The sequence below is a fragment of the Tubulanus polymorphus genome, chromosome 7 (genome assembly GCF_964204645.1).
Source record: "Tubulanus polymorphus chromosome 7, tnTubPoly1.2, whole genome shotgun sequence".
Taxonomy (NCBI): Eukaryota; Metazoa; Nemertea; class Palaeonemertea; order Tubulaniformes; family Tubulanidae; genus Tubulanus; species Tubulanus polymorphus.
Window position 1 is genome coordinate 6356437 of NC_134031.1, and position 23701 is coordinate 6380137.

At 38.0% G+C, this 23701-nt stretch overlaps 3 protein-coding genes across 3 annotated transcripts; all 3 read right to left on the minus strand.

Moving 5' to 3' along the window:
* Window positions 1–1456: 1456 nt before the first annotated feature.
* On the minus strand, window positions 1457–10776 carry LOC141908057 (medium-chain specific acyl-CoA dehydrogenase, mitochondrial-like). The gene is made up of 13 exons (XM_074797857.1): window positions 10649–10776; window positions 10296–10410; window positions 8541–8638; window positions 7431–7500; window positions 7080–7180; window positions 6907–6987; window positions 5946–6185; window positions 5525–5596; window positions 5374–5442; window positions 4820–4915; window positions 4342–4518; window positions 4074–4145; window positions 1457–3355 (listed from the first exon to the last, which is right to left on the minus strand). Exons 1-13 carry the CDS (start codon window positions 10670–10672, stop codon window positions 3284–3286), a joined length of 1287 nt encoding a protein of 428 aa, XP_074653958.1. The 5' UTR covers window positions 10673–10776; the 3' UTR covers window positions 1457–3283.
* Window positions 10777–11535: 759 nt separating this feature from the next.
* On the minus strand, window positions 11536–15817 carry LOC141908063 (exosome complex component RRP4-like). The gene is made up of 8 exons (XM_074797865.1): window positions 15676–15817; window positions 14884–14985; window positions 14187–14322; window positions 13353–13418; window positions 13174–13242; window positions 12613–12789; window positions 12169–12297; window positions 11536–11655 (listed from the first exon to the last, which is right to left on the minus strand). The coding sequence occupies exons 1-8, from the start codon at window positions 15792–15794 to the stop codon at window positions 11578–11580; spliced, it is 876 nt and encodes a 291-aa protein (XP_074653966.1). The 5' UTR covers window positions 15795–15817; the 3' UTR covers window positions 11536–11577.
* A 4698-nt stretch (window positions 15818–20515) lies between these two features.
* Window positions 20516–21835, minus strand: LOC141908569 (uncharacterized protein F54H12.2-like). The gene has a single exon (XM_074798665.1). It carries the CDS (start codon window positions 21833–21835, stop codon window positions 20516–20518), a length of 1320 nt encoding a protein of 439 aa, XP_074654766.1.
* Between the last annotated feature and the right edge of the window lie 1866 nt (window positions 21836–23701).

Below are 23701 nucleotides of genomic sequence, written 5' to 3' on the forward strand. Positions count from 1 at the left end.
CAACTAGTTGTCTCCAATCGCAGTGTCGATGTGCGCTAGGCTTAACATGGTTTGTAGAGAAATCAAGTGTAATCTAATATCTTATCTTAATCTAACAGCACCTCGCCATTTTGATGTGGCATGCGAGAGGAAACCAGATATTTGTCTAGGTCAGTACTAGTTCGTTTTAGATAAATAATCTCTATATTCTAGGTGAAAGTTTTAATCGAGGGGGATTTGCTTTTTAAAAACTTTTTTTCAAACCATTTTTAATAGAACTCTTTTCTCAGCGAATGTATATAGCACCCAGTGAAGCGGCAGAGTCGCATGCCATGGCGTATTGAATTTTATACGAAGATTTTCAGACCTATTAATCTACGGAAGCGTCCTGGGGACATCTATTTGAAAAACATTTTCGAGGTTAATTCCGAGTTTGTAACTCGGAATAAACTTAACTCCAAAATCAAATTTAACTGAGAAAACAATCTATTCCGAGTCATAAACTCGGAATTAACCTCGAAGAATCTTTTTTAATAGATATGTCCCCAGGACGCATCCGTATGAATCTATATTCCACTGATGCATTTCGAGAATAATTATTTGAAATTACATAACCAGTTTAACAGTTGCCCGATCAGATCTCGCGGGACTAATACATTTCACTTGTCATTATTCATCAGGGCTGCCAACCTTTCAAAATTCCATTTAGGGATGAATGGCAGATTAATTAGGAATATTGAAGGTTTCAATAGGAATATATCGAAACCGAAGAAATTGTGACTTTTCCAAGTAGGAATATTTTGCTTTCAATTAGGAATACCTTTCACGTGTAATATATGAAAGCTGGATATGAAAATATGGAATTATTAGCAAAATAAAAAATCAGCAAATTCTACAGAATGTATTTTTTCTTTATTATTTTATGAAAGATAAAAATCAACAGTGTTTATCAAAAATATACAATAGACTAAAAAATAAGAACATAAAACTGGCATAAATTGTCAAACGAATTACATAACACTATACAGCTGTCATGCGAATATATCCATTTCCAGTATCAATTCCACGATACTGTCCAAGAGAGACTCCACGTACAGAACTGAAAGATACAAACAGTAAAAAGTCTCTAAATCTACATGCTACTCGATGGTGCTGCCATCTGCCAAATATGCGAACTAAAAGTTTACTTTGAGATGCACTGCTCAAAAGCATCTTAAATTATCTTTTTAAATCAAACTAACACAAGAGTGACAACATTAAGGTTCAAACTAGCAAAGCAATTGCTTACCGAAACATTTCAAAGAGTCCACACGTTGAAATCTAACCCGGATCTTCGAATGCTAATCGCGCTGCGAAAACGAGCTAATTACCGCAGTAAACCGATTCTTCTCCGAAACGATGCGGAGCAATTTGACAATAACAATCACATTTTGCCACATGTCATAATATTTTCACAAAAATGATTGAAAACAACGTATTTTAAAACGAATGAACTTTATTTTTATTCTTGAAACAAATTAAAAAGCTGCTCTCCTACTACGAAATAATCGTACGCCATGCGTAGATAAAATCAATAACACAGCTACTCTCATACACACACACGCACGCACGCGCGCGCTAGTAAGCGCTGTTTATCGCCTGACCCACGTACACAGTATATAGCCACGCACTCATCCACCGCGGGCGTGCATATAAATTCCCCACCTATTCAATTCTGTTCTACCAAATCATCATATTGTGTTACAACGCGCTGGCGGGTGGAAAATCGGACATCGCCGAAAAAGAAAAAAAAGTCGGAATTTTGTATACCCGATCGTATCGTCGGAATTTCTTCACGCAAATCGGGAGGATTCCGAATAATTCGGGAGGGTTGGCAGCCCTGATTCATGAACGTCCTTTCTAACTTGTCTTTTGAAGTAGTTATTCCGGAACTTAGTGCTACGAGCAATCGTCTCAACTTGAGATGATTGCCCGTCGGTTAATATTTATGCTAATGCACTGATCGACTCGTATCAGCGAATCCTGTGACAAAATCTTTTCAGATAAACTAAAAAAGTAGGGCTTTTCGGCACTTTTTTCAGATATTTTTGTGAAAGCACAAAGTTTTTCAAACCAAAAAGTAGCACTAAGAAACTCTAGTAGAAGCACTAAGTACGCATCAAAATTAGAATACCCCCTTCACATAGATCAAAATAAAACCACAAAAATGATATTTGCTACTATCGTAAAGTTGTACATGTACCGTTAATCGTTTTATTAAATAAATCTCTCATGAGTCAAATAAATGGACAATATCAATATGAGGAACTAAGATATTAAGAAGTATAGTAAGCCGTAAACCAGTGAAGTAACAGAAAAGGACAGCAGAAAAATTACCAGTATTTGTAATTAAGTAAATAATTTTTAAGAAAATTATGTTGTAACGCCAGTAAATGAGAAACAATAGAGAATTAGAGATTGTCGGGCACAGCAGAAAATATTATCAACTGTCATTCAACATACTTTTACAGTAGAACTCGCATAATTCAGATTTTTCAATCCGGATTTCCATTTCATTCGGATGAAATAATTGGTGCATTTAACCCGGAACCGTGTAAAATATTATTCATAATTCGGATTTTACTTAATTCGGATTAATCTTGGCACAGCTCCTATTCATAACCGAATTAAGTGAGTTCTACTGTACTAAGTTAGAGGTTATAAATATTTACAATTATTCATATATTCAAAAGAGCTGCATACGTGAAATACTCAGTCATACTGATCGAGTGCTTATAATTCGGTATTGCCTATCAATGCACGAACTGGGAGAGATATCCTTGAGCTAGCGAGTTATGTTGATTAATTCATTTGATAAGTGAAAAGATAATCCCGTATTATTTATCAGTTCTGGAATCATTTACTGGTATACATAATTAAACAATTCAGGAATAATCTATTCATAAATCATTTGCTGGTATACGTAATTAAACGATTCAGAAATACTCGGTAATCTATTCCAGTCTGTGCCTCCAGATTGTGACCAGTAAATGATTCCAAAATTGCTTGCTAGTGAAGACGTGGCAAATGATTAGTATGGCACGGCAATGATTTGATAACCAGCTACTAAAGGATCATGTCATTGCGCAATGCGTTGATAGCTCTCGCCATCTATTATTGCTCTTGTCATGGAATAAGCATTCCTTACGTATCATTTTTTCAGTTAGGTTTTCGCGATTCGAATACAGTGTTTCATGAATGTTTAAGACTCTGATTCATCAATTAAATTTACACTCTCAATCGGAATACAATGTTTTATGTACATCTAGGACTTTGCCTGCGTCAACAGCTCGCGCGAAATGATCAATCTCTGAATTTGTGCAGTTCCTTCGTAGATCTGAAATTACAAAGGATGACAATCAATTATCAAGATATGTTCACTAAAATCCTTCCACAGTTCCACAGTTGTGAGTTAGAGTTAACTCTGAGTTAAAGTTAGTTCATTTTCAATGAGTTAACTCAGGGGTAAATCTTAACTCACAACTGTGGAACTGGACCCTTATGTACATGTATCATCAGGACAGGACAATAGCCCCTAGAAAATGTTCATTGTAGTCCTATAAGCACATCTACACTAGCTCTAGAGAAAATGCAGAGTTTTACGGGATGGCAGGTTCAATGTGGAGAGTAACCTTCTTTTTCAAGAAGCCTATCTAAGACCAGGGAACGAGAAGCAAGTGTAGACGTAGCTTTAAAGTATGAATGGACGCAAGTGAAATTCAATTTCTTTCGGTTCCACAGTTCAGAGTCAGTGAAGATTTCAATAGGGTTAAACAGTTGGAAATGAACTTGTCTGAACTCGATATAGACAAACCTCGTTAAGATTACAGAACTATGGACTGTGGTCCAGACCGCAATTCAAGATATACGAGTCAGAATTGACTTTGAGGTAAAATAAGTTCACTCGACATTAATATCTAACTTGGAAGTCAAACTTGAATGAAGATTGGCAGAACTGGGTGGTAGTAAGAGTTATCAAATTCAAGTGAAACATGCAAGTTTTGCAAAGTATTTCCGGTGCCTGAAATTAACCTCTCAATCGATCAAATAATCACCTGATAAATTTTGGCATCTCGCATGAGTTTTTCCACTGGATATTCAGTATTAAATCCATTTCCACCAAACACCTTGAAAATGTAGAGAAATCTTTAAATAATCAACAATTTTCATTAAAAACAAACTTATTTTTACTTTCCGTTGAAGCTCACCTTCACTTCTGCTGTCAATGATGAACTTTCGTTATAATGTACATTTAATTACAATTTTTGCCTTTAAAGGACAACATCACCTCTATAATAATTATGTGATGTTAAAAAGACATACCTGTACAGCATCAGTGGCGCACTTGTTGGCAACATCACCCGCAAGAGCCTTGGCAATGGACGCGTAGTAGGTATTACGCCTTCCTTGGTCGATTTCCCATGCAGATTTCTGCCAAGCCAATCGAGAAGTTTCGACTCCAATAGCCATGTCAGCCAACAGGAATGCAATCGCTTGATGCTTAAAAATAGTAAAGAAGAAATTAATTGACTTTTCCATAACTGAACATTTTAGCCTGAGGAAGTTTGTTTCAATTGGCTTCATTTCAGATAGTATGTTAGATACCAACATATTTCAATATAAAGGGTACCCTAGAAACTAAGCAAATTGGGAAAAATAAACAAATTTGACTATTTTGAAAAAAACCGTTCGAATCTGTGGGAGGAGCTACAAGGAGGACGGTAATAGGCAGACAAATAAAATATTTCCGAATAAACGATTTCCACCGACGGAAAGAAATCACTGCTCCAGCTACTTTTACCTGGGCAATAAGATGACCCATAGTTTTTCGCTCTAATGCATATTTTGTAGCTTCATCGAGTGCGCGTTGAGCCAAGCCCGCAGCACCAGCAGCGACCTTAAAAACAAACATTCGAGTTTATACATTAGTTTTATGCAAGCAACAACATCCTACAGGTACAAACTTTTTTTATCAAAGATCTCGTAAGAACACAAAATTCCTACCCCTCTCATCACCCGCAATAATGCCACAAGGTAAATTTTTCAATAATATCAAAAAGGTCAGCGATAAGATTTTGATGTTAATACTCTTACATTTCAATTGGTGAGAATTGGTTATCTAACCATCGTTTCTTAAATCGTTTCAAATAAAACATGTATTGAATGATTTCAGGTTTCAGGATTTTTTTGAAATCCCTGACAGTCCTGCTTTATACTGTAAATCTTCCTAGTTAGTTTTAACAAAATTTTGTAAGTTGCAAGACTGTCGAAATAAAGAAATGAAACCTAGTCCAGTAATTATGCCGAAAAAAGAAACGCGCTCTGAGGAACGAATGCTTTTGTTTCCATACTTACCGGTGGTCGAGTTTTGTCAAAAGCTCCCATAGCAATTTTAAAGCCCATTCCTTCCGCTCCCAAAACATTCTGTAAGAAAAGGAACCATTTCAAATATTTTGCATAAAAAAAATCTTAAATTGTTGCTTATTTTTCAAGTACGACGTCATACCTCAGCAGGAACTCTGACATCTTCGAACGTAATTCCTCTGGTATCAGATGCGCGCTGACCCATGTTCCATTCCTAAAAGCCGCAAGCGGCGTCATAAAATTGATCAATTCATCATTTAGGGATGAACATGTTATGCCAGTTATGATGAATTCATGTATATCAAATACACTTATGGGTACGAAGCACGAGAAATGCCCCAGTGAAGCTAAATTTCCTTCAAACCATGTCTACTACAGATAGCTGCGCCATGCAACCACTCGCTCCTAATCTCATTCGTACCACCCTACTGGCAAAACCACTCACCAACAACCAATTATGAAATATTTTCTTTCCCGTACCCACCACTACAGGGTAAGGCGGAGTTTACTGTTTTACCAAGGAACTAGGGCAGAAGTAATGACAGTGTAATACAGTGACATACCTTGCGACCACGGGTAATACCAGGAGTGTCTCCTTCTACTACAAACCCTGTGAACGCTTTACCAGCCGGACATTTTGGATCGGGGTTCGTTCTGGCGAGGACGAAAAACCAATTCGCGTGTCCGCCATTCGTAATCCACATCTTCTGTCCGTTGATGACGTATTCGTCGCCTTTCTTTTCCGCTTTCGTTTTTATTGCGGCGACATCAGAACCGGCCCCCGGTTCGGTAACGGCATACGACTAGAAACATTTATGATTACTATCAGCGATTTTAGATACAGTAAACAGGGTCCCTGCACGTCAGTCATTCCTGGGTATATAGGGAGTTTTCAACGAGCTTTAGAGAAAATATCGAGGAAGTGTAATACATCACGTTCATATCCCAATTAGTAAATGGTAAATTAGGCGGTCTTCAGTGTTTTCAAGAAGAGCCAGGTCCCAGACCCGTCTGTCGCTTGCAAAGGACCTGCCTGTTTTTTCAAACCAGCTTTCATTTCCGGGACTGTGACATATTATGGGACCCTCCTGTTTTCAAAGGGACCTGGCTTGTTAATTTCTTATTGAAATCACTGGTCTTACGCATAGGTTTTTATCCTTAACACTACTAAACTCAGTTTCTAATTTGATAAATGCCTAATAGGGTAACAAACAGATCCTGCTTCAAGCTGTACTGACTTAGGCCTCAGTCTAATGTACACATCTTAAGTATTTAATTGTCCCTTTCTCAAAACTGAAGAAGTTTTAAAGGAGTTTCTGACATTTTGCTCAAATTAAAGGAGTTTTAAGCACCTTTAAAAGCATTTTCCATATAGAATGAGTTTTTATCAGGAATCAAGGAATCAGGGACCCTGTACAGTCAGCTTGCCCTGGACGATATCTTAAACATTTTCCCAAGGGTAAGCCATTGTTTCTCTGACTGCCCCCTTGAATTTGTATGCCTCAGAGAAATCAAATTACTTACGCACATCAGCGGCTCTTCGGTCATTCGCGTCAGAAATCGCTTTTTCTGTTCGTCATTTCCGGCAATAATGACTGGCATTTGCTAGAGAGACACATTTTAAAATGTTTGAATAGAAATTGCGTTTGATAAATGATCCGATGAAGATAATTTTATTATCAATCGCGCATACTTACACCAAGAGAGTTGGCTTCGATAGCCGTTTGAATACCCGTGCATCCGTACGCAAGCTCTTCAGTCATCATACACGCATCGAATATTCCCAATCCAAGACCACCTACATAGTAAAACAGTTATTCATTAGACACGCAGCCGGTTCGGATTGAGAGAACTCTGTCCAAGGGTGAAAATCTAACAAAGCAGGGACATTTTTCTCTTGCAACAAAAAACTTCACTCATATGATCAATGCTGTTGTGATATTTTCTTTTAACACTCATGTAAAACAGATTCAAAATAGCAATCATCTTAAATGAACACCGCTGAATATGGAAGAAAATGTTAGATAATCTCAAAAAGATATACTAACCGTATTCTTTGGGAATGTGTGAATTGACCAATCCGAGTTCCCATGCTTTCTTTATAACAGGCCAGGGAAACTAGAAAAAGAGGAAATAAGACTAATAGATTCATACAAAATTAGGGGTCTTATTTACTGTATATCCAGACTAGTTCATTGTTATGAATTAAAGATTTACATGAAGATGAAATTGAAAGCGCTCTAGGTATGGGGCGAGATTTGTGTGACGGACTGATACAAGGGGTCAGTTGCCGAATAGTTTGTTAATGATAACCGGCGGATAGATACAATAGCAACAATGAACTTTTAATTCTGACTTTTGATGTCAACTACGCACTGGTCAACTCTTAACAACTATTAACCCTTTCAGTGCGTCTACACCACAGTACGGTGTATTGATGTAATTAGTAATTAGTTTTTATCTCTATTGAAAGAGGCAGCACCTGTCAAACATAGTAAATAACAATACACCGTGCCGCGGTTTAGACGCACTATAATTTTCTTAGTGGTATTCCCGTTATTCAACACACTAGGGTGGAATTATTCAAAATTTTCTCCAGTACTATAGGGTATTAATTAGTCAGCAACAGGTTAAGCAACTGACTGGTCAACTATAAATAACTATTAAGTAACTGGCCCCAGGGTGACAATTGCAATGCTTCCACTCTTATTAACTTCCACTTATTTTTGTACTTATAGCACCACGACAAAGACTAATCAAGTCTTTATGACACGCTCTCTTATGACACGTATCCCAATCACTTCAGACTCATCCTAAATCGGTACTGTTTATCTCAGTAAACTGTTAATTCGGTGACTTAGTACTAAGCAAATATAATCCATTACACTAACTAGATTCGGTTTCTAATTCCGTAACTGCCTAAACCATTTAATTTGGACGAATCTGTGGGTATTAGGCCTATGACTACTAACTAGGCCTAAAACCTAAAAATTTTCAAATATACAATTTTTCAAAATTCAAGGAGTCTTCAAGGAATTGAACAACATGTTTGGTTTAGGAGTTTTCAATAACAAGGAATCAAGGAGTCAAGGGACCCTTTAAGAGAATATTCTCTGACCATGAAGATAACATCTTTATTCAGACTTTGAAACACTTACTTCTCCAGATTTATCATAATCAGGAGCTACCGGAATGATTTCCTCCCTGGCAAACTTACGCGCCAGCGACTGAAATTGCTTTTGTTCCTCCGTTAGTTCTGAAAGCAAACGAAAACATTTGACCTCAAAAGCATGTTCCCGCAAGAAATTTTTTGTTGCCATCACCCATTTATTTAATACGTAATGCTTAAAATTAGACTTTTTCAACCCCCCCTTCCCCCAGTACCGGTACTCAATAATATCCGCCATTTTTTATATATACATTAAGCATGAACAGTATACAATTGCACCGGCCCGACCCCTTCCATAATGCGTATGTTAATAAATGCTCGCTGGTTCAGATAGTCTGAATACCAGTCGTTGTTAAGGGTTCCCTACAACCTTGTTCGTAGAACGACGGCTAGGTACTAGACTACGGTTCAGACTGGTTGGAAGATTGTTTGAATGATCCGTAACCGAAAAATCTGTTAAAAAATCAGTCGAACGCAGATCACACAATCATTAATATCTGCACTTCGATGTACGATTTCAAAATCAAACCCCCTGTTTCGCTCCTGGCAGGTTCGGTGGGTCTGTAAGGGACACTCAATCAAAAATTTACCAACCAAATAAATAACAGGGAAATCCTTATTTCAAGATAAAACTAGGGGTCCAGGGACACCATGCCCACTTGGGAAGGCTTGCAATGCTCAACAATCTAATAATTTCAATATTCAACGCCCCTGGTGACCATATACAAAAACCAATGACCTTGAAACTCACTACAATCATAGAACATGTCAGCTGCTACGATTTTGTAATTGATTGTGATAACAAAATATGCCTCGTTACCAATCTAATATGGAAATACTAAGTAATTCTACTATTCTATGCCCCTGGTGACCATAGGCAAAACCCAATGACCTTGAAACTCACCACAATAATAGAACTTTGCGATTGATCATGGTAACAAAATATGCCTAGGTACCAATCTAATAAGGAAATACTAAGTTATTCTACTATTCAACGCCCCCTGGTGACCATATAGAATAACTAATGTCCTTAAAACTCACCACAATCATAGACAATGTCATGAGCTACAACTTTGCAATTGATTGTGGTAACAAAATATGCAAAATAGGTATCAATATAATCTGGAAAAACTTTTTCCCACCTACGAATGAGTACTGATGATACCCTGAAGATGTATGCCAATTACGTCATAATTGGCCGATCAAAAATTCCTGGCTCAGGTATAAAACATCCCTTTCCAAAGAATACCCTTCACAAATTGCAATGAGGAATGGCAAACCAGTAGGAAGCTGCAGGACTAAGAATTTGGGCCAAAATTGACATTTTTGGTCATAGGATGGCCATCTTGAGTCCGATTGACCCAATTTTTCCTATGGTGATGGGCCCTTGGGGGATTCAAATATATATATGAAAGATCAAGGTAATTGATTTAAGCGTCTTCAAAATTTCCCTAAAAAAAGTGTAAAAAGTGCTGATTTTGACAAACAACAATGGCTGCCAGTCGGCCATCTTGATTGTGACAGGGCCAGTTTTTGGGCTGAAGATGTATCTAGGGTAGATACATGTATAAACCAAATATCAAGACATTACCTTGAAGCATCTTCAAAACTTCCCAAAATAACTGGATTCCGTCTACGGATGGACGGATGAAAAGTGAACGCAATAGCCTGCTGTGCTGGGACTTAAGTCCCAAGTGGGCTAAAAATAAATGAATGATCCCCATTGAAAAAAACATTTCATTACCGAAACAATAGCCGAATGATCCGCCAGCAGTAGCCTGCGCGGCTTCAGCAGTAGAGTAGCATCGACGACGTATCCCAGCAAAAGCCGATGATGAGCGAATAACCTGCCGAACACCCTAGCAGTAAAAAAAGAGAGAAATTGAATACATTTTTCTAGGAAAGGAAAAGTTATCACTCAATCATACTAGACTGGCTTAGTAGCAAAGCCTTTTTTAGTGGTGTAACTTTTGGCTTCTTTGCCATTTGGTTAAATTTAGCCCGGTGGGTGCGGTGTGCAATCTACTGCCTATTAAAAAATCTTTGTAAGTATCAGAAAGTCAATTAATCGCCACCCACTAAAAGAGTCTTACTCACTTTAGCACAAACGGACAGCATCATGAAGCAACAATACTAGGAATCTAACCCGTACAACTAGAAATGACAAGTTCAACTGAATAAGTAGGTCAGATTATATAAATATTTACCACTGATTATTTTGTTACTCAACAGCGGTATTAAATATGGGAATACGTAAAGTATGGAACCGACTTAGGGATGGTCCTCGCTTGCCAGGGTTTGGTCGATAGGAAAACGGGTGCAAAATTCCGTAAGATAAGATGCCTGCAATAAGGATACTAAGAAAATCCCACAATAATAACGAGATAATAAAGTTAAGACCGAAAATATTTCCTTGAGCTCACAGGGGCCCGACATAATAAGTTATAGACCCCAATAGGTCACAGTACTACTAATTAGTTCAGATTCCCGCTCCAGTCTGGTAGGTACTGCCAGCGGGACAGCGTGGTGAAACCTGTTACCAACAGCACAAAGAAAGCGGTCCTATACTTAATCCTTACCAATATGGGCTCATTAAAGCAGAATTGATATCGAGACTTCGCCAGTGGGCTGGAAAAAGTTGTGGTGGTAGTGTGCCTGAAAGTGAAACGCCTTCAGTCATAGGAAAATCAAGCTCTCAGTAGCTCAGTGACATAAGGCGTGATGCTGTTGCATCCACTATCAGTACTGAGTGACAAGTGGGTTCGAATCCTACTTGCTGCTTATAGTGTGCGGGCAAAACTTCAAAGGCCGGCGTCCAGTCGAAGTCACTAATAAGCTTGAATAAGGTTAGTCTTGGGGAACCACACTTCAAGCGACGTAAAGCCAAAAATCAAACAAACTTATGACACCTAAATACTATAGTGGATTCTTCTTACGCACTATGCATGAATCAAATCTAAACAGCATTCACTAATAATATATTTATATAGATTTATTGTTTTTGCTACAAAAAATTCATCGAAAAATCACGTTTCCGCATCAAGCCTTTGCCTTGCTAAGTCGACTATTTCATCTTGTAATTCTGGTTTCAGAAGATCCTTCGACTAGAATGAAAATGATAGGAAGGAAAATTCATGACGATACATAGCAAAGGGGACACATTCTTAACCAAGCAACTGACAAATTGAACATTATCGATTACAATGATTAAAGAGTTTCTATAGCTTGAAAACAAACCATATCCATACATTGTACCAATAATTGGAACTTGGATATGGTTTTGTGAATTTTGAAGGCAGCATAATTAAATATACCACCTGAACACACCACTAAAGACATCAGACCATTCCATCACTGTTCCAATAAGTACTTGTACAGACTTTACATGTTAACGAATTCACCTTAGACATTTTCGTTTGAATGTCAAATCACAAATGAACGCCTGACCCAATGATGGCCAGATTTCTCCGAGTTAAGTAAGATCAGAATTATGAATAATATTTTACATGTTCCAGATTAAATGGACCAAATATTTCATCCGAATTAAGCGAGTTTTACTGTACCAGCAGTTTGGGTTCAGGCCTAAAAATTACGAACATTCACAATGCGATACTCACGGGAAACGCAAGTGAAGCTTCGTAAGTGTACAGGATAATAGTGTCAAAAAGCATCATTCTATTAGCAGCCAATGCTAAAATACAATTCCTCAGGCGCGCCATAACTTCTCTGTCCACACGAGCAACAGGCTGGAAAATGAATAAACTAACAATCAGCATATGACCCTCTAAAAATGGCAGAGAATGGAGGAGATAAATGTTAATTGGACATGCAAAATTTGAACTTGATAAGTAATTAACTTTCAGGTTTTATGGGGTAAAAAGTAACCACAGCAATTTGATTCTAAAAAATCTTTCGAGATGAATAGAAGAATGCTGCACTTAATGACATAACAGTAAGCTCTGCCTTATTCAGAATCATTCATGATTCATTATTTATTAGGAATCGACAAACTAGACGATTCCACCAATTCGCCGATCTCTTCATTTCATTTGATATTTTACCTCTAAATTTTGTATGAATCCACCAGTGTTATCGGTATCTTCGTTCACGGTCGGCGATATCCACACATAGCCATTATTCCCCAAGATGATGCTGGCGCCGCACGTCAAATTGTGGAAATGAGTTTTACGACGTTTGATTAAACTGGGCGACACGTGCAACAAAATGCCTTGACCTAGCTGAAAGTGAATAGGATAATTTCATCCTTCGATCGAACAGAGGTAGATGGTGCATCTAGTATAACACCGCAGAAACTATAGTAGACTTCACTGACGGTGGTAGTGCAAGGACCAGCAAAGTCTTACCACTACAGATAAATGCCAGTATATGGATTTTCGTATTTTTTCACATTGACAATATTAGGAAGGACAGAAAATCTTTTTCTTCTTATTCTAATGGTTTGAACGGAATAGACCGGTACCACTTTAGGTGGAGTCCACTGTAGCTTCCAAATTGCGTAAAATGTCAATATGTTTTAAGTTATGTTATTCAGACCAGGAGGTCAAAGCCTGACTAGCAATTCATAGTTGATTACATCATCTTGCTAGCCTTCGAAACCTCACCTTTCCATATTTTAGACTTCGTGTGTGCAATGATAATGAGCCATCATGAAACACGGACTGCACTTCAGCCTGATAACAATCCGTTAAAGAAAATCATAGTTACATCCAGATTAAACCATTATTTGTACCATAAACAAGTGGAGTTAACTGAAATGACTTATTTATTGATAAAAAGATACACTGATTAGGTCCCCTTCAGCTAGATAATCACGCATCAGTCGTTCATCTTCCTCAGATCTTCTTCGCTTTAAAAAACAACAAATACAAATCAAACTTGGGTCAGATTTGTTAGTTTGCTCACGTATGCACTCCCCTATTGATAAACCTGAGATGTTGAAGATCCCTTTCCATTTCATTTCATTTATTGTAACTTTGTACATAGTACAGTATACAAATATCGTTCATGTAATGCATAATATAATATAGTGGCAATACATACATACATATAAATATATAGTGTAGTATTTAGTAATTTAGGGGGATACATCATGGAGGTTCAAAGGCTGCTTTCAGAAACTTACATAATTTGACTAGAGTATTTTTTGGGGAGTTGAAAAGGGTTGTCAGTTTATAATGACTAGGTCTTGTTAAACAGAATTGTGGTAAGCACTATGATCTTAGAATTGTATATTCTGGACATTCAAATAAAAAGTGATATTCATTTCCAATTACATTTTGGTTGCATTTTAAACAAAATCTCACCAAAGTGTACCCATCGCAAATTCTATTGTTAATACACAGTTAACCTCGAAGTCATCATTGTATTGTGATAACTTACAATGAGTCATCACATTACTTAAGTCGCCCAGTCCTTACTTTGGAATCCCAATTTGCATTTCTAATTCAATCTATTTATTTTCTAATTCAATCATCATTTGGATAAGTCGTCAACATAACAACAAGTCGCAACTACAACAAATTAAGTTTGACCGTGTAACAAACCGTGTTAAGGCTTACGAATTCAGACCAAAGACAGACACCTTTTTGCGACACAAAAAAAATTTTTAACTTACCAATTCACCACCAGGTAGATTCACACTCGACAGCAACAATACTGAGTGAAGTTTTGAATGAGTTTCAACTTTCCATCTTTTCTGTCCGACTTCAATAACACGGCCAACAATAACATCTCCTATTTCACCATTATACCTACAGGGATTACAATCAAAGCAGCCTATCACAGATGTGAGACAGAACTTTCAAATACATGTTTCTAATATGCGAACATCCCCTGCCCGTATATTCCAAAGAATGGGTGAAAAAATTCTTGCAAGGCTTTACAAAATTATGAAACCTTGTTTTTCCTCATCGACTGGGTCACTTTTGTATACTGCAATAAAATTTGTAATCAGTTCACTTCTATAGCTGCCAGGTCTGTTTCGGTTACTCCGATTATGATTCTTTTAAAAGCAATGTACAGGGTAGGCGGCCACCCGGGTAAACTTATAAGCACAGCAGAAAGGAGTAACAAGGTTTAAATTTTTTTAGCCTAACATGAAGATAGAGATATTTCTGTCATATTAATTGCTGCCGGAGATAGGAAAATTTGCCTTGGTTAGGCCATTGGCGTATTCATTCAGAATTTCGAAGTAATTCATTAAGGGCCATTTATATGTTCACTTGCATGACTGAACTATTCACATTCTTAGGCGTAAAAATGTTTGAATTTGAATAAATACATCAAGACGCAAAGCTTGTATGTAGACCTACCTCGTTTTCAGGGGAGTTACACAAATCAACTTGTTCACTCGTTCAACAACTCCAGCGACTGATGCATGCAAGTTTTCATCTTGAAGATATGTTCCATGACCTCTACAATGAAAACAAAAATTATTAAAAAATGCAGATCTCCTCCTTCGCCTATTCTTTCCAAATTTTGACAAAAAAGCGCACATTCCTATGTAGTTAAAACATTTGATTGGTTTTCAGTGAGCTGGGTGGTCTAGTGGTATGATGCTGATATGATGTATGATAATTTACTGGCCCGGGTTCGAGTCTCGCTCTATCCGCTCTATTTTCTCTAACTCTGTTCTCCACACTTGCCGTGAATTTTCGCGCACCCTAGTGCGCATACGCAACATGAATTGGCCAATCAGAATGAAACGTCGTAAATATAGCTAAATTCTATGTATTTTTGATTGTCCACATTCTTTTTGGGATATTTCGCAATCAAAAATAAATAGACTGGGACTTTAGTGTCGTCCGTCTACGGCGTTGTAAAAATAGCCAAAGCGTATAAAATGCTTACCACCAATGATTTAAGGTAACAACTAACCAAACCTAGTCAGTAAACTGTCTGTGGTTTAGTTTCACGATCGGATATTTTCACAAACCACAAAGTATGGTATAAGCCCATCCGATAATAAAAAGCTTAACACCAACGATTAGGCAACTAACGTTAAAACTAACTAAACCATGAGTATGACAGACATGAGTTTTTGAACTGCTGAAATTGATTTGAATTGAATCACGTAAGCGCAACATTTACTGTGAAATTCGGACCTCATGAAGCCAGTATCAGTCGTGATTACATCTCCTGGAGTTACCAGATGTAACGGTTCCTCTAATTCCTCGCCAACTGCCTTTTTACGGCGGTTTCCGAAAAAACGTACGTCCACCATATCGATAATACTTGAAAATGTGTGATAATCGACTGAACTACCGCCTGGTGAGTTATTTTGGAGTTAGTCAATTCAATGCGTTCAATTTTATTTTCATAAGTAAACGGCGGGATCTTATGAAAACTATAGTTTAACGAACATATGTAAGGACTTTTTAGAAATTATTTTGAGTACGGATCCGCCTCTCAGAATTCTGCAAAAACCAACAAATTAAAAACATTTTTAGTCTTCCTTCGCGTTTTCATCATTAGTGTTTGTTGGCTTAGGCGTCGTGGTCTTGCCGGACTACCCTATTGGATTATTAATTTAACCTCACGACGGGACGGCCTTTGAAGTGTTGCCCACACACTGTAAAGCAGCCGGGACTCGATCCCACATGGTCACTCAGCACAGATAGTGGACTGATACAAAAGCATCACGCCTGATCTCAGCTACCCGCGAGGCCGCAATTAACAAAAAAAAACTAGTTTTTTTTTGCTATGTCCCTCATCATTATTTCCAATCTAGGAACTTGCAAAAGTTTTGTTAATCTCAATTTTCAGTGATTTGCAAAAAACGTTAAAGTTGCTTTCATTTTCCCATAATTTTAATCAATTTTAATGTGAGGTGAGCGGGTCTTACAGTCGTGTTGGGTTCGATTATTCGTTGCGGGACGACTGCCGTATTCGAATATGGAAGTGTGTTTGTATACTTTTGCCCGGTTTTTTTTGTGGAACGGAGGCCTGTGACAACAGAATTTAACTTGCTGACAGACGGTCAGCAAGTGGCCAGGAACAAATCTGAACAGTACCCGCTCGATTTCTTTTCCGCCCTCGGTCGTTTCGTGTTGGTTTTGTCGCGTTGCAAGTCAGATACTCCAAGTAAGGACAACGGACAGGAGAACCCATCAAAAATCTCGTAACGGCGAAAACTACGGCGAGATCGAGGAAGCTGTTACGTTATCTCCTTTTTAAACTGTTTCTACAGTTCTCCCGAGATTCCGAGGGTAATGCCGGCAAGGCTGGCGCTTTCTTCCGAGACAGGAGTGAGTGCATTCGCAGTGATCTCCATCAATGATCTGTGTATCAAACCCGCATTTAGAATTTATAGTTGGGTTTACAATCTAGTCATTATTTGCTACATTCTTCCTCCCAACCATAACTTTAATACTTTGCTGGCCGGGCCGTTTGAACATTCCCACTAGTATATTCCGAAACTTTACATAAACAGCACATAAACAAAAAAGTTCAAGAAAGAATCGTTTACTGATATTATAGAGCAAACTTCCTCATTGGCATTATCCATTCTCTGCGGTCTCGCGCCCGTCTGTCAATACATTGCAAATAATAAACAACAAAACAATGATCATAACTGTAGTGGTCGCTCGTGATGACGATTTAGATCCTTTTTTCAATGGCGCCAATTTTGTGCGATCTGAGTCTGGTGGCTTTCATAGAGAATGGGAAAATTAGCAATCATAAGGGCTAACATTGGACCAAACGACACTGCAACATAATACCTAGATCTAGTTGCAGGTGGAGCGGGTTTTCTTATATGGTGGATTTCCAGCGACCCGTCGCATTTGTTGGGCTTGTATCCCAAAGTCGTTTGGCTGCGAATAATCCCGTGGTATCTCCAGATCACCGATATTAAGAAAATAATTACAAAGGCGTAAATTTCGTTTTAGTGATCCGATGGCGCACAAAAAGGGAACATACAAATAGATCACTCTGTCGGTAGATATTGCAGGAATGAACATTACCCCTGAATTGCAAAGATGTTCCATATGCATTCGTAATGTCGGTATGTAAAATCCGGGGTAGACATGCAATCCTTCCATTCTCAACGCCAATTCTCCCTTTAAAATATAGTACGACGCAAACCTTACAGTAAAGTAGAAAAACGAACACAACAAGTATAGAATATCAGCTGCGGTGTTAGATTAAAAGACGAAGTAAATTGAAACAGGAATTTGCGACACTACTTCTATGTCACGTTTTAAAAGACGGTAACCGTATTCAATCTAAATATGTACGTCTTTTGCATGTACAATAATTATTTCAGAAAGCGTCCGATGGTAAACATATCCGATGGTAGATGATACATGGGATGAGAGTTCTTAATCCTGCGTAAGGAATGTAAAGACAATTGCGATTACTCTTTCTCGACACAGGTCGGTTTTTAGGAAAGCACTCCATGCAGTAACTGATTCCGCCAAACGAAATGCGACACTCTCGCCACTGAGAGGTTTAGCCCTCTGCACAACTTCCAGCTTATGACAGACTAGGTGACGCAGTTGACACTTTAAGACAGATTCGCCGACCAATATGATCAGATGAATGTATTTTTTCGCCGAATGTTCGCCAATATAACGATTCATCGCGGGCGAATATGAAATCCGAAAGGTCGGTGTTGACATCCACATTTCATCTATTTCATTGTTCTATCCGAAAAATAAAACATTCTATCGTGTGTGTTGTTCAGGATTTCTGTCGAAATCGTTAGTTAATTCTCCTCTCCTATAGTTTTGGACTTTCATTGGGCCCCCGATCCGTTCGGTGGCAACAATCGTGACAATGACGCCGTCTACATTCATGGTCGCTTCGATCAACTCTTTTCGGGATTTCCGTCCGGTGAAACAGCACAGCCAGAAATTGATTCACGTACATCAACATCGCTGAAATAGCTTGGACCAGAATCGAAAACTGTTCAAAATCGAGTTGTCGGTATACAGTAAACGGGAGTAGTATAGTCAGAGGGGGGTTCTGGCACAGCTAACTTTTGGGCTAACTGTGCTAATGTGAGCTAACTTTGAGCTAATGTAAGCTAACTTTTGAGCTAATCTGAGCTAACTTTTGAGCTAATCTGAGCTAATGTCGGTTAACATCTGAGCAAACTTTTGAGCTAATCTGAGCTAATGTTGGTTAACATCTGAGCTAATCTGAGCAAACTGTTGAGCTAATGTGAGCTAATATCGGTTAACATCTGAGCTAATTTGAGCTAATGTCGGTTAACATCTGAGCTAATCTGAGCTAACATTGAGCTAATGTGAGTGAATGAATGTTAATACCGAGCTAATGTGAACTAGTTATCGGGCTAATGTCTATGTGTTATATGGAGCTAATGTGGGTTAACTATTGAGTTAGCTATTGAGCTAATGTGTGTTAATGTTGTGCTGATGAGGGTTAACAGCGGGTTGTTTATACTATTTCTGGTATATGAGTAAATTTCTGAAAGTATTGTGAAAGGGGGTACAGTAAAATCTGATAGAACAAAGTATATGTTATAAGTATGGTATGATGATGTAATTATTTCGAGTGTTAATTAAACAGGGGAGACAAAACTATAAGTATAGCAAGATATTTTTTATTGAATGTGTCTGAAATGAATTCAACAGACAGGTGTGGATGTGATGGTGAATGTAGTCGAATAACAATAGGGGCTAACATGATAGTTGGGATATGCATCGAACCCAGATGACCTGTTAATGAGAATACAGAACAATAACACTCCGGTGTAATTTCGAGAGTTCCCACCGACGGTAATGGCATTTTTTCTCTTTATAATCTTCATTATGAATACTGGGTTCAATGTGATTTATTAGGTTTTGCTTCCGAGAATACTATCATAAATGAATTTATCGTCGGACATCTGTATTGAAACTCCCTGTTCTTTTCAAAAAGTAATGTGTTCAGAAGGTATTATCTGTTTGTTTTATTCGTTTCTGTTGATGACTGTTTGACTGAATAGATAGTAATATAGATTTTCTACTCTGATGACCATCCCGGTGGTAAACCGTGAGAAAGTTTGAATATTCTCTTAACAGGGGGGTAAAACAGACATAGGTGGAGTGACAGTATTTAAAGAAACAATGAAGATCAATCACGTGATTTAAAGTAGACCAATGGTATGATTCTGTGGTAACTTAAAAATTACGTTGATTGGTAAATTTTAACATCCTATTGTTGATCGAACATTTAAAAATGCCGACTACCGCAGCACGGTCTTTTTCGTTCCAACGCGCCGAAGTATCCAACAACGCAGAACCACGCTATCGTCATCATCATCATCATCATCGACATTATCGTCACCAAAGGAGACTAAGGAAAGAAAACTCATTTACTAAGGTAAGCTACGTATTATTTTCCTTAATTCTACATAATTCTTTTGTTTAGATATTCTCAATGTGAAATATGTATACTCGTTATCGAAATTTTTGCATTGTATCGAAAAATATTTTACAATTTTTATCAATTTTTTAAGATGAAATTTACATTCTAATGAAATACTTGCTAACAAATTGTTTAACATAATAATCATTATACTCGTAATCAGTTTTACTAAAACTACTGAATATCTCGGGAAAACACATACCGTGTGAGAGAAGAGTTACAAAATATATGCAATAATATCCGCAATTCGTACTAAACAAACTTTGTACTCTAACTCGAGAATAATCCCAGTAATGACAGTGTGTATCTAAATAGTTTCTTAATATAATATTATAGAATTGCGGTTGTTGTCCGTAACTATCTAGGAAATAACCTTGTTTATTTGCAAATATTATAAAACAAATCCAATGTTCTCCGCTCTTATCACTATTTTGAGAGTTTACAATGAAAATACTGGGATACTCAGGAGGTTCGGGTAAACGATCAGCTGCGTAGACACCTTTAAACAATTTGTTCGCACAAGTATCTTCGCGCAAAATATTAATTAATTGATCGGTATACAACATCTTTTTAAAAATCTGTGACAACAGTGCGGTCTTTTGTAATTTCCAACACTTCATCAAAGTTGGCGTATAATAGTAAATTAATATTTTCTGGTAGAGGTTTTGAAAATTCCAATTCCACGCGAAGGGAACCCTTTTTACTGATAGCCAGGTCACTGAATCCGAAATCCGGTGTCAGATCGAATGCGGTTAGGAAATATCCGTTAGCATAATCTTTTCTGGTTATTCCAATTGTCTTATCTTGATATAAAATACCGGTGCCAGTGAACAATGAGAAATATCCTTCACTCAAGTCTTTCGACTCGAAATTTATTGCCGACGCTTCAACTTGCGACCCATTGATGGACACCGCAATTCTAGTGATATCATAGTGTTTAAAGTCGAACGGGTTTTTATCGTAACTTCCACTCAGCGATTCGTCCGAGCAGAATCCGATAATTATATTCCTCGGTAAATTTCCAATTATCAGATTATCTCTTATAACACTGCGTACTCCACGTGGTATATTCACCGGAAAAATGCTTGTTTTTACAAAATGGTATTTGGCATTACTAGTAGCCAATGCTTTCTCATGCGCTAACTGAACTGACGGGCTTAGTTGTACTCGTCGCACATTTAATGTAGCGTTTTCAATTTTCACTTTGAACTTTACGTCTGGATTCGGGGACATTAAACAAAATGCATCCTTACTTCTGATTAACTTAACTTTAACCGTTACATTCGAGAGAAGTAGTTTATCTAGTCCGAACGCATCGCTGTGTAATCGAAGTTGCGCTTTTACGAGATTGTTCGGCTTTTTCAGTAAATCATAACGTTCTTTGAGACCCGAGTTACAATTCGCGCTTCTAGGATCTGTATCGTTCATACGCCCGGCTTCGTCTTTATATATCATAGCACTTTCCATCCATCCCGGTTTCGTAGATGATTGACAAAATATCAAGTTCTCAATAGCGGCTCTAATCGGGTGTAAGTCCATTCCATTACTAATTAATTTGTCGTTGAATCGTACCTCGACGTCACTGAATAGTGACTGAGCGTAATTAATAAGGGTAGCTACGGGATCATCTGCTTTGTCATTGTTCATCGGACTGCCATCGCCCTTTACAATTTTAAACGTTGCATCTAACCACGTGTGGTTTAAATCTAGATAATGTTGTGAGTTACCGGTTATAAGAAAATCGATATTTCCGCTATCCGTAATTGTAGCTAACGGTTGATATTTAGCATAATGTGCGGACTCCATAGTGATATTAGTCATCGGCAGTGAAAAGATGTCCAATTCACTCTTGAGTGCAGGGTGCGAGTCTTTGTGTACTTTCAAACCCATGTTATATCAGTGTTGATGTTGGCGATAACAATGAAGATGTTAACAATGATAACGATCAGTTAATTAATATGCTTCCAGGCTTTCGATTGTTCCACGTTGACGTTTCACCCGACGTCTATTCGACTTCGATTTTACTTTACGTTTTCTCTGATTATTCGGGGCTTTTAATACATTTCGAACGGCTGTTTTACCGTTATTCAATAACGATTCTCCTAGATCTCTTCCACCAATGACGTCACCTATTGTGTTGACACCGGCTTTAACTATATGTGGTGCTGCTTTCTTTGCAATTGTCTTAAACAAAGGGATCGCTCCCCTGAATAATCCTCCCAGAATAGATCCGATTCCTGCTCCTTTTTGTATCGGTCTACCGTGATAGAAATCATTCCCGCCACCCGCCTGCCGTAAATAATAATTACAGCAAGCGTCTTGATCTATGATACATTCGGTTTTCATAGTAACAACTTTCGTCTAAAATGTAACACGAGGGATACTTTGCCCCTTTTAAAGATGGGCGGAGTACCACTGTCCTTAAACATATAGATTTCAATAACGTCCAGTCGATTACTCCTGAGCGGAAGATAATAAGGTCGTCTAAATTCACGATCTATAACTGTTTGATTTATATCGTTTACACCTACAATCCTTAACAAAGGTGCGCTATCGTGTCCAACTTGTTGATGTTGAATTAACTCTGAATAGATTAAGATGTTATGATTATCGGCCATAAGGTCGACCGGTCTAGACGCTATGACCTCGACGTAGCCGAAGTTATCGGATGAACTTGCTTTTCCTATGATTTTAGTTTCGGTAATATCATCACTAAAAATGTCGGCGTCGACTACATGCATCGAAGGGAAGCCCAACACCCAGGCTAATTCCTTCCTGAACTTAATTTTCGCGTTAGCGGATAATCTAATCGAAACTCGTTGGCTTATCTCATTATACATTAGTTGTATTTTATTCGCTGCCGGTGATCGCGTTATAACCGAGTTCACATGTTCTATCAATGTTTCGATATTTCTATACACACCGCCTGGCACGCTATACGCGTCACTCCATTGTCCATCACCAGAGTCCACATAAAATTCTCCAGTAATTACGTTGTCGAATTCGCAATTGAAATTTATGTGAACTAACGCGACTTCCCAATTACCTTCTAGGTTAATCGTCCCTCTCAATTTAACTTTAAACTTTTCTTGAGAGTTTCCTGGAAATTCATCCACGCTTCCATCGCTCAATAATGTTAGATAAAAGTCATGCATTCTTCTTCTTTAGTTCTCGTGCCGGAATCCACGAATTGAATTTCGTCGGGTATCCCAACCACTTCACGAGCAACTCGCGGTTTCTTCCTCGACCGCGTCTTCTTATAATCTTCTCCACTCGGTAAACATCGTCGTTTTTAATTACTTTTTGTAATTCGTGACGATAGAATTGTCCCTGAACCTGCTCACCCATTTGATCTATAACGTTATATGTCGGTGGGTTGTGCGGGATCTGTTTTGAAACCGAGAATATTTCGTGCGACCATCCGGGTAAATAACCCTTGTCGAAATCTTTCTTATATCTTGCGATTCTGACGGTATCCCCAATAGAAAACTTGTACTGTTTGTTCATAAGAGACTCTTTTCCGTATAGGTTTTCCCACACCAACTTCTCATTATTTTCACTAACTTGAGACGGGTTCATTTTTATCGACCTATGATACGAATTGTTGTAGGCATTTATAATCTTAGGAAGAACATCTATATAGGTTTTCGTCTTGTACGCGGTCATATAGCGGAATAATCTTCCCTTTAACGTTCTGATGAATCGCTCGACAATACTACATTTCACTGTATCCTCGCTCGTAAAGTGATGAATGTT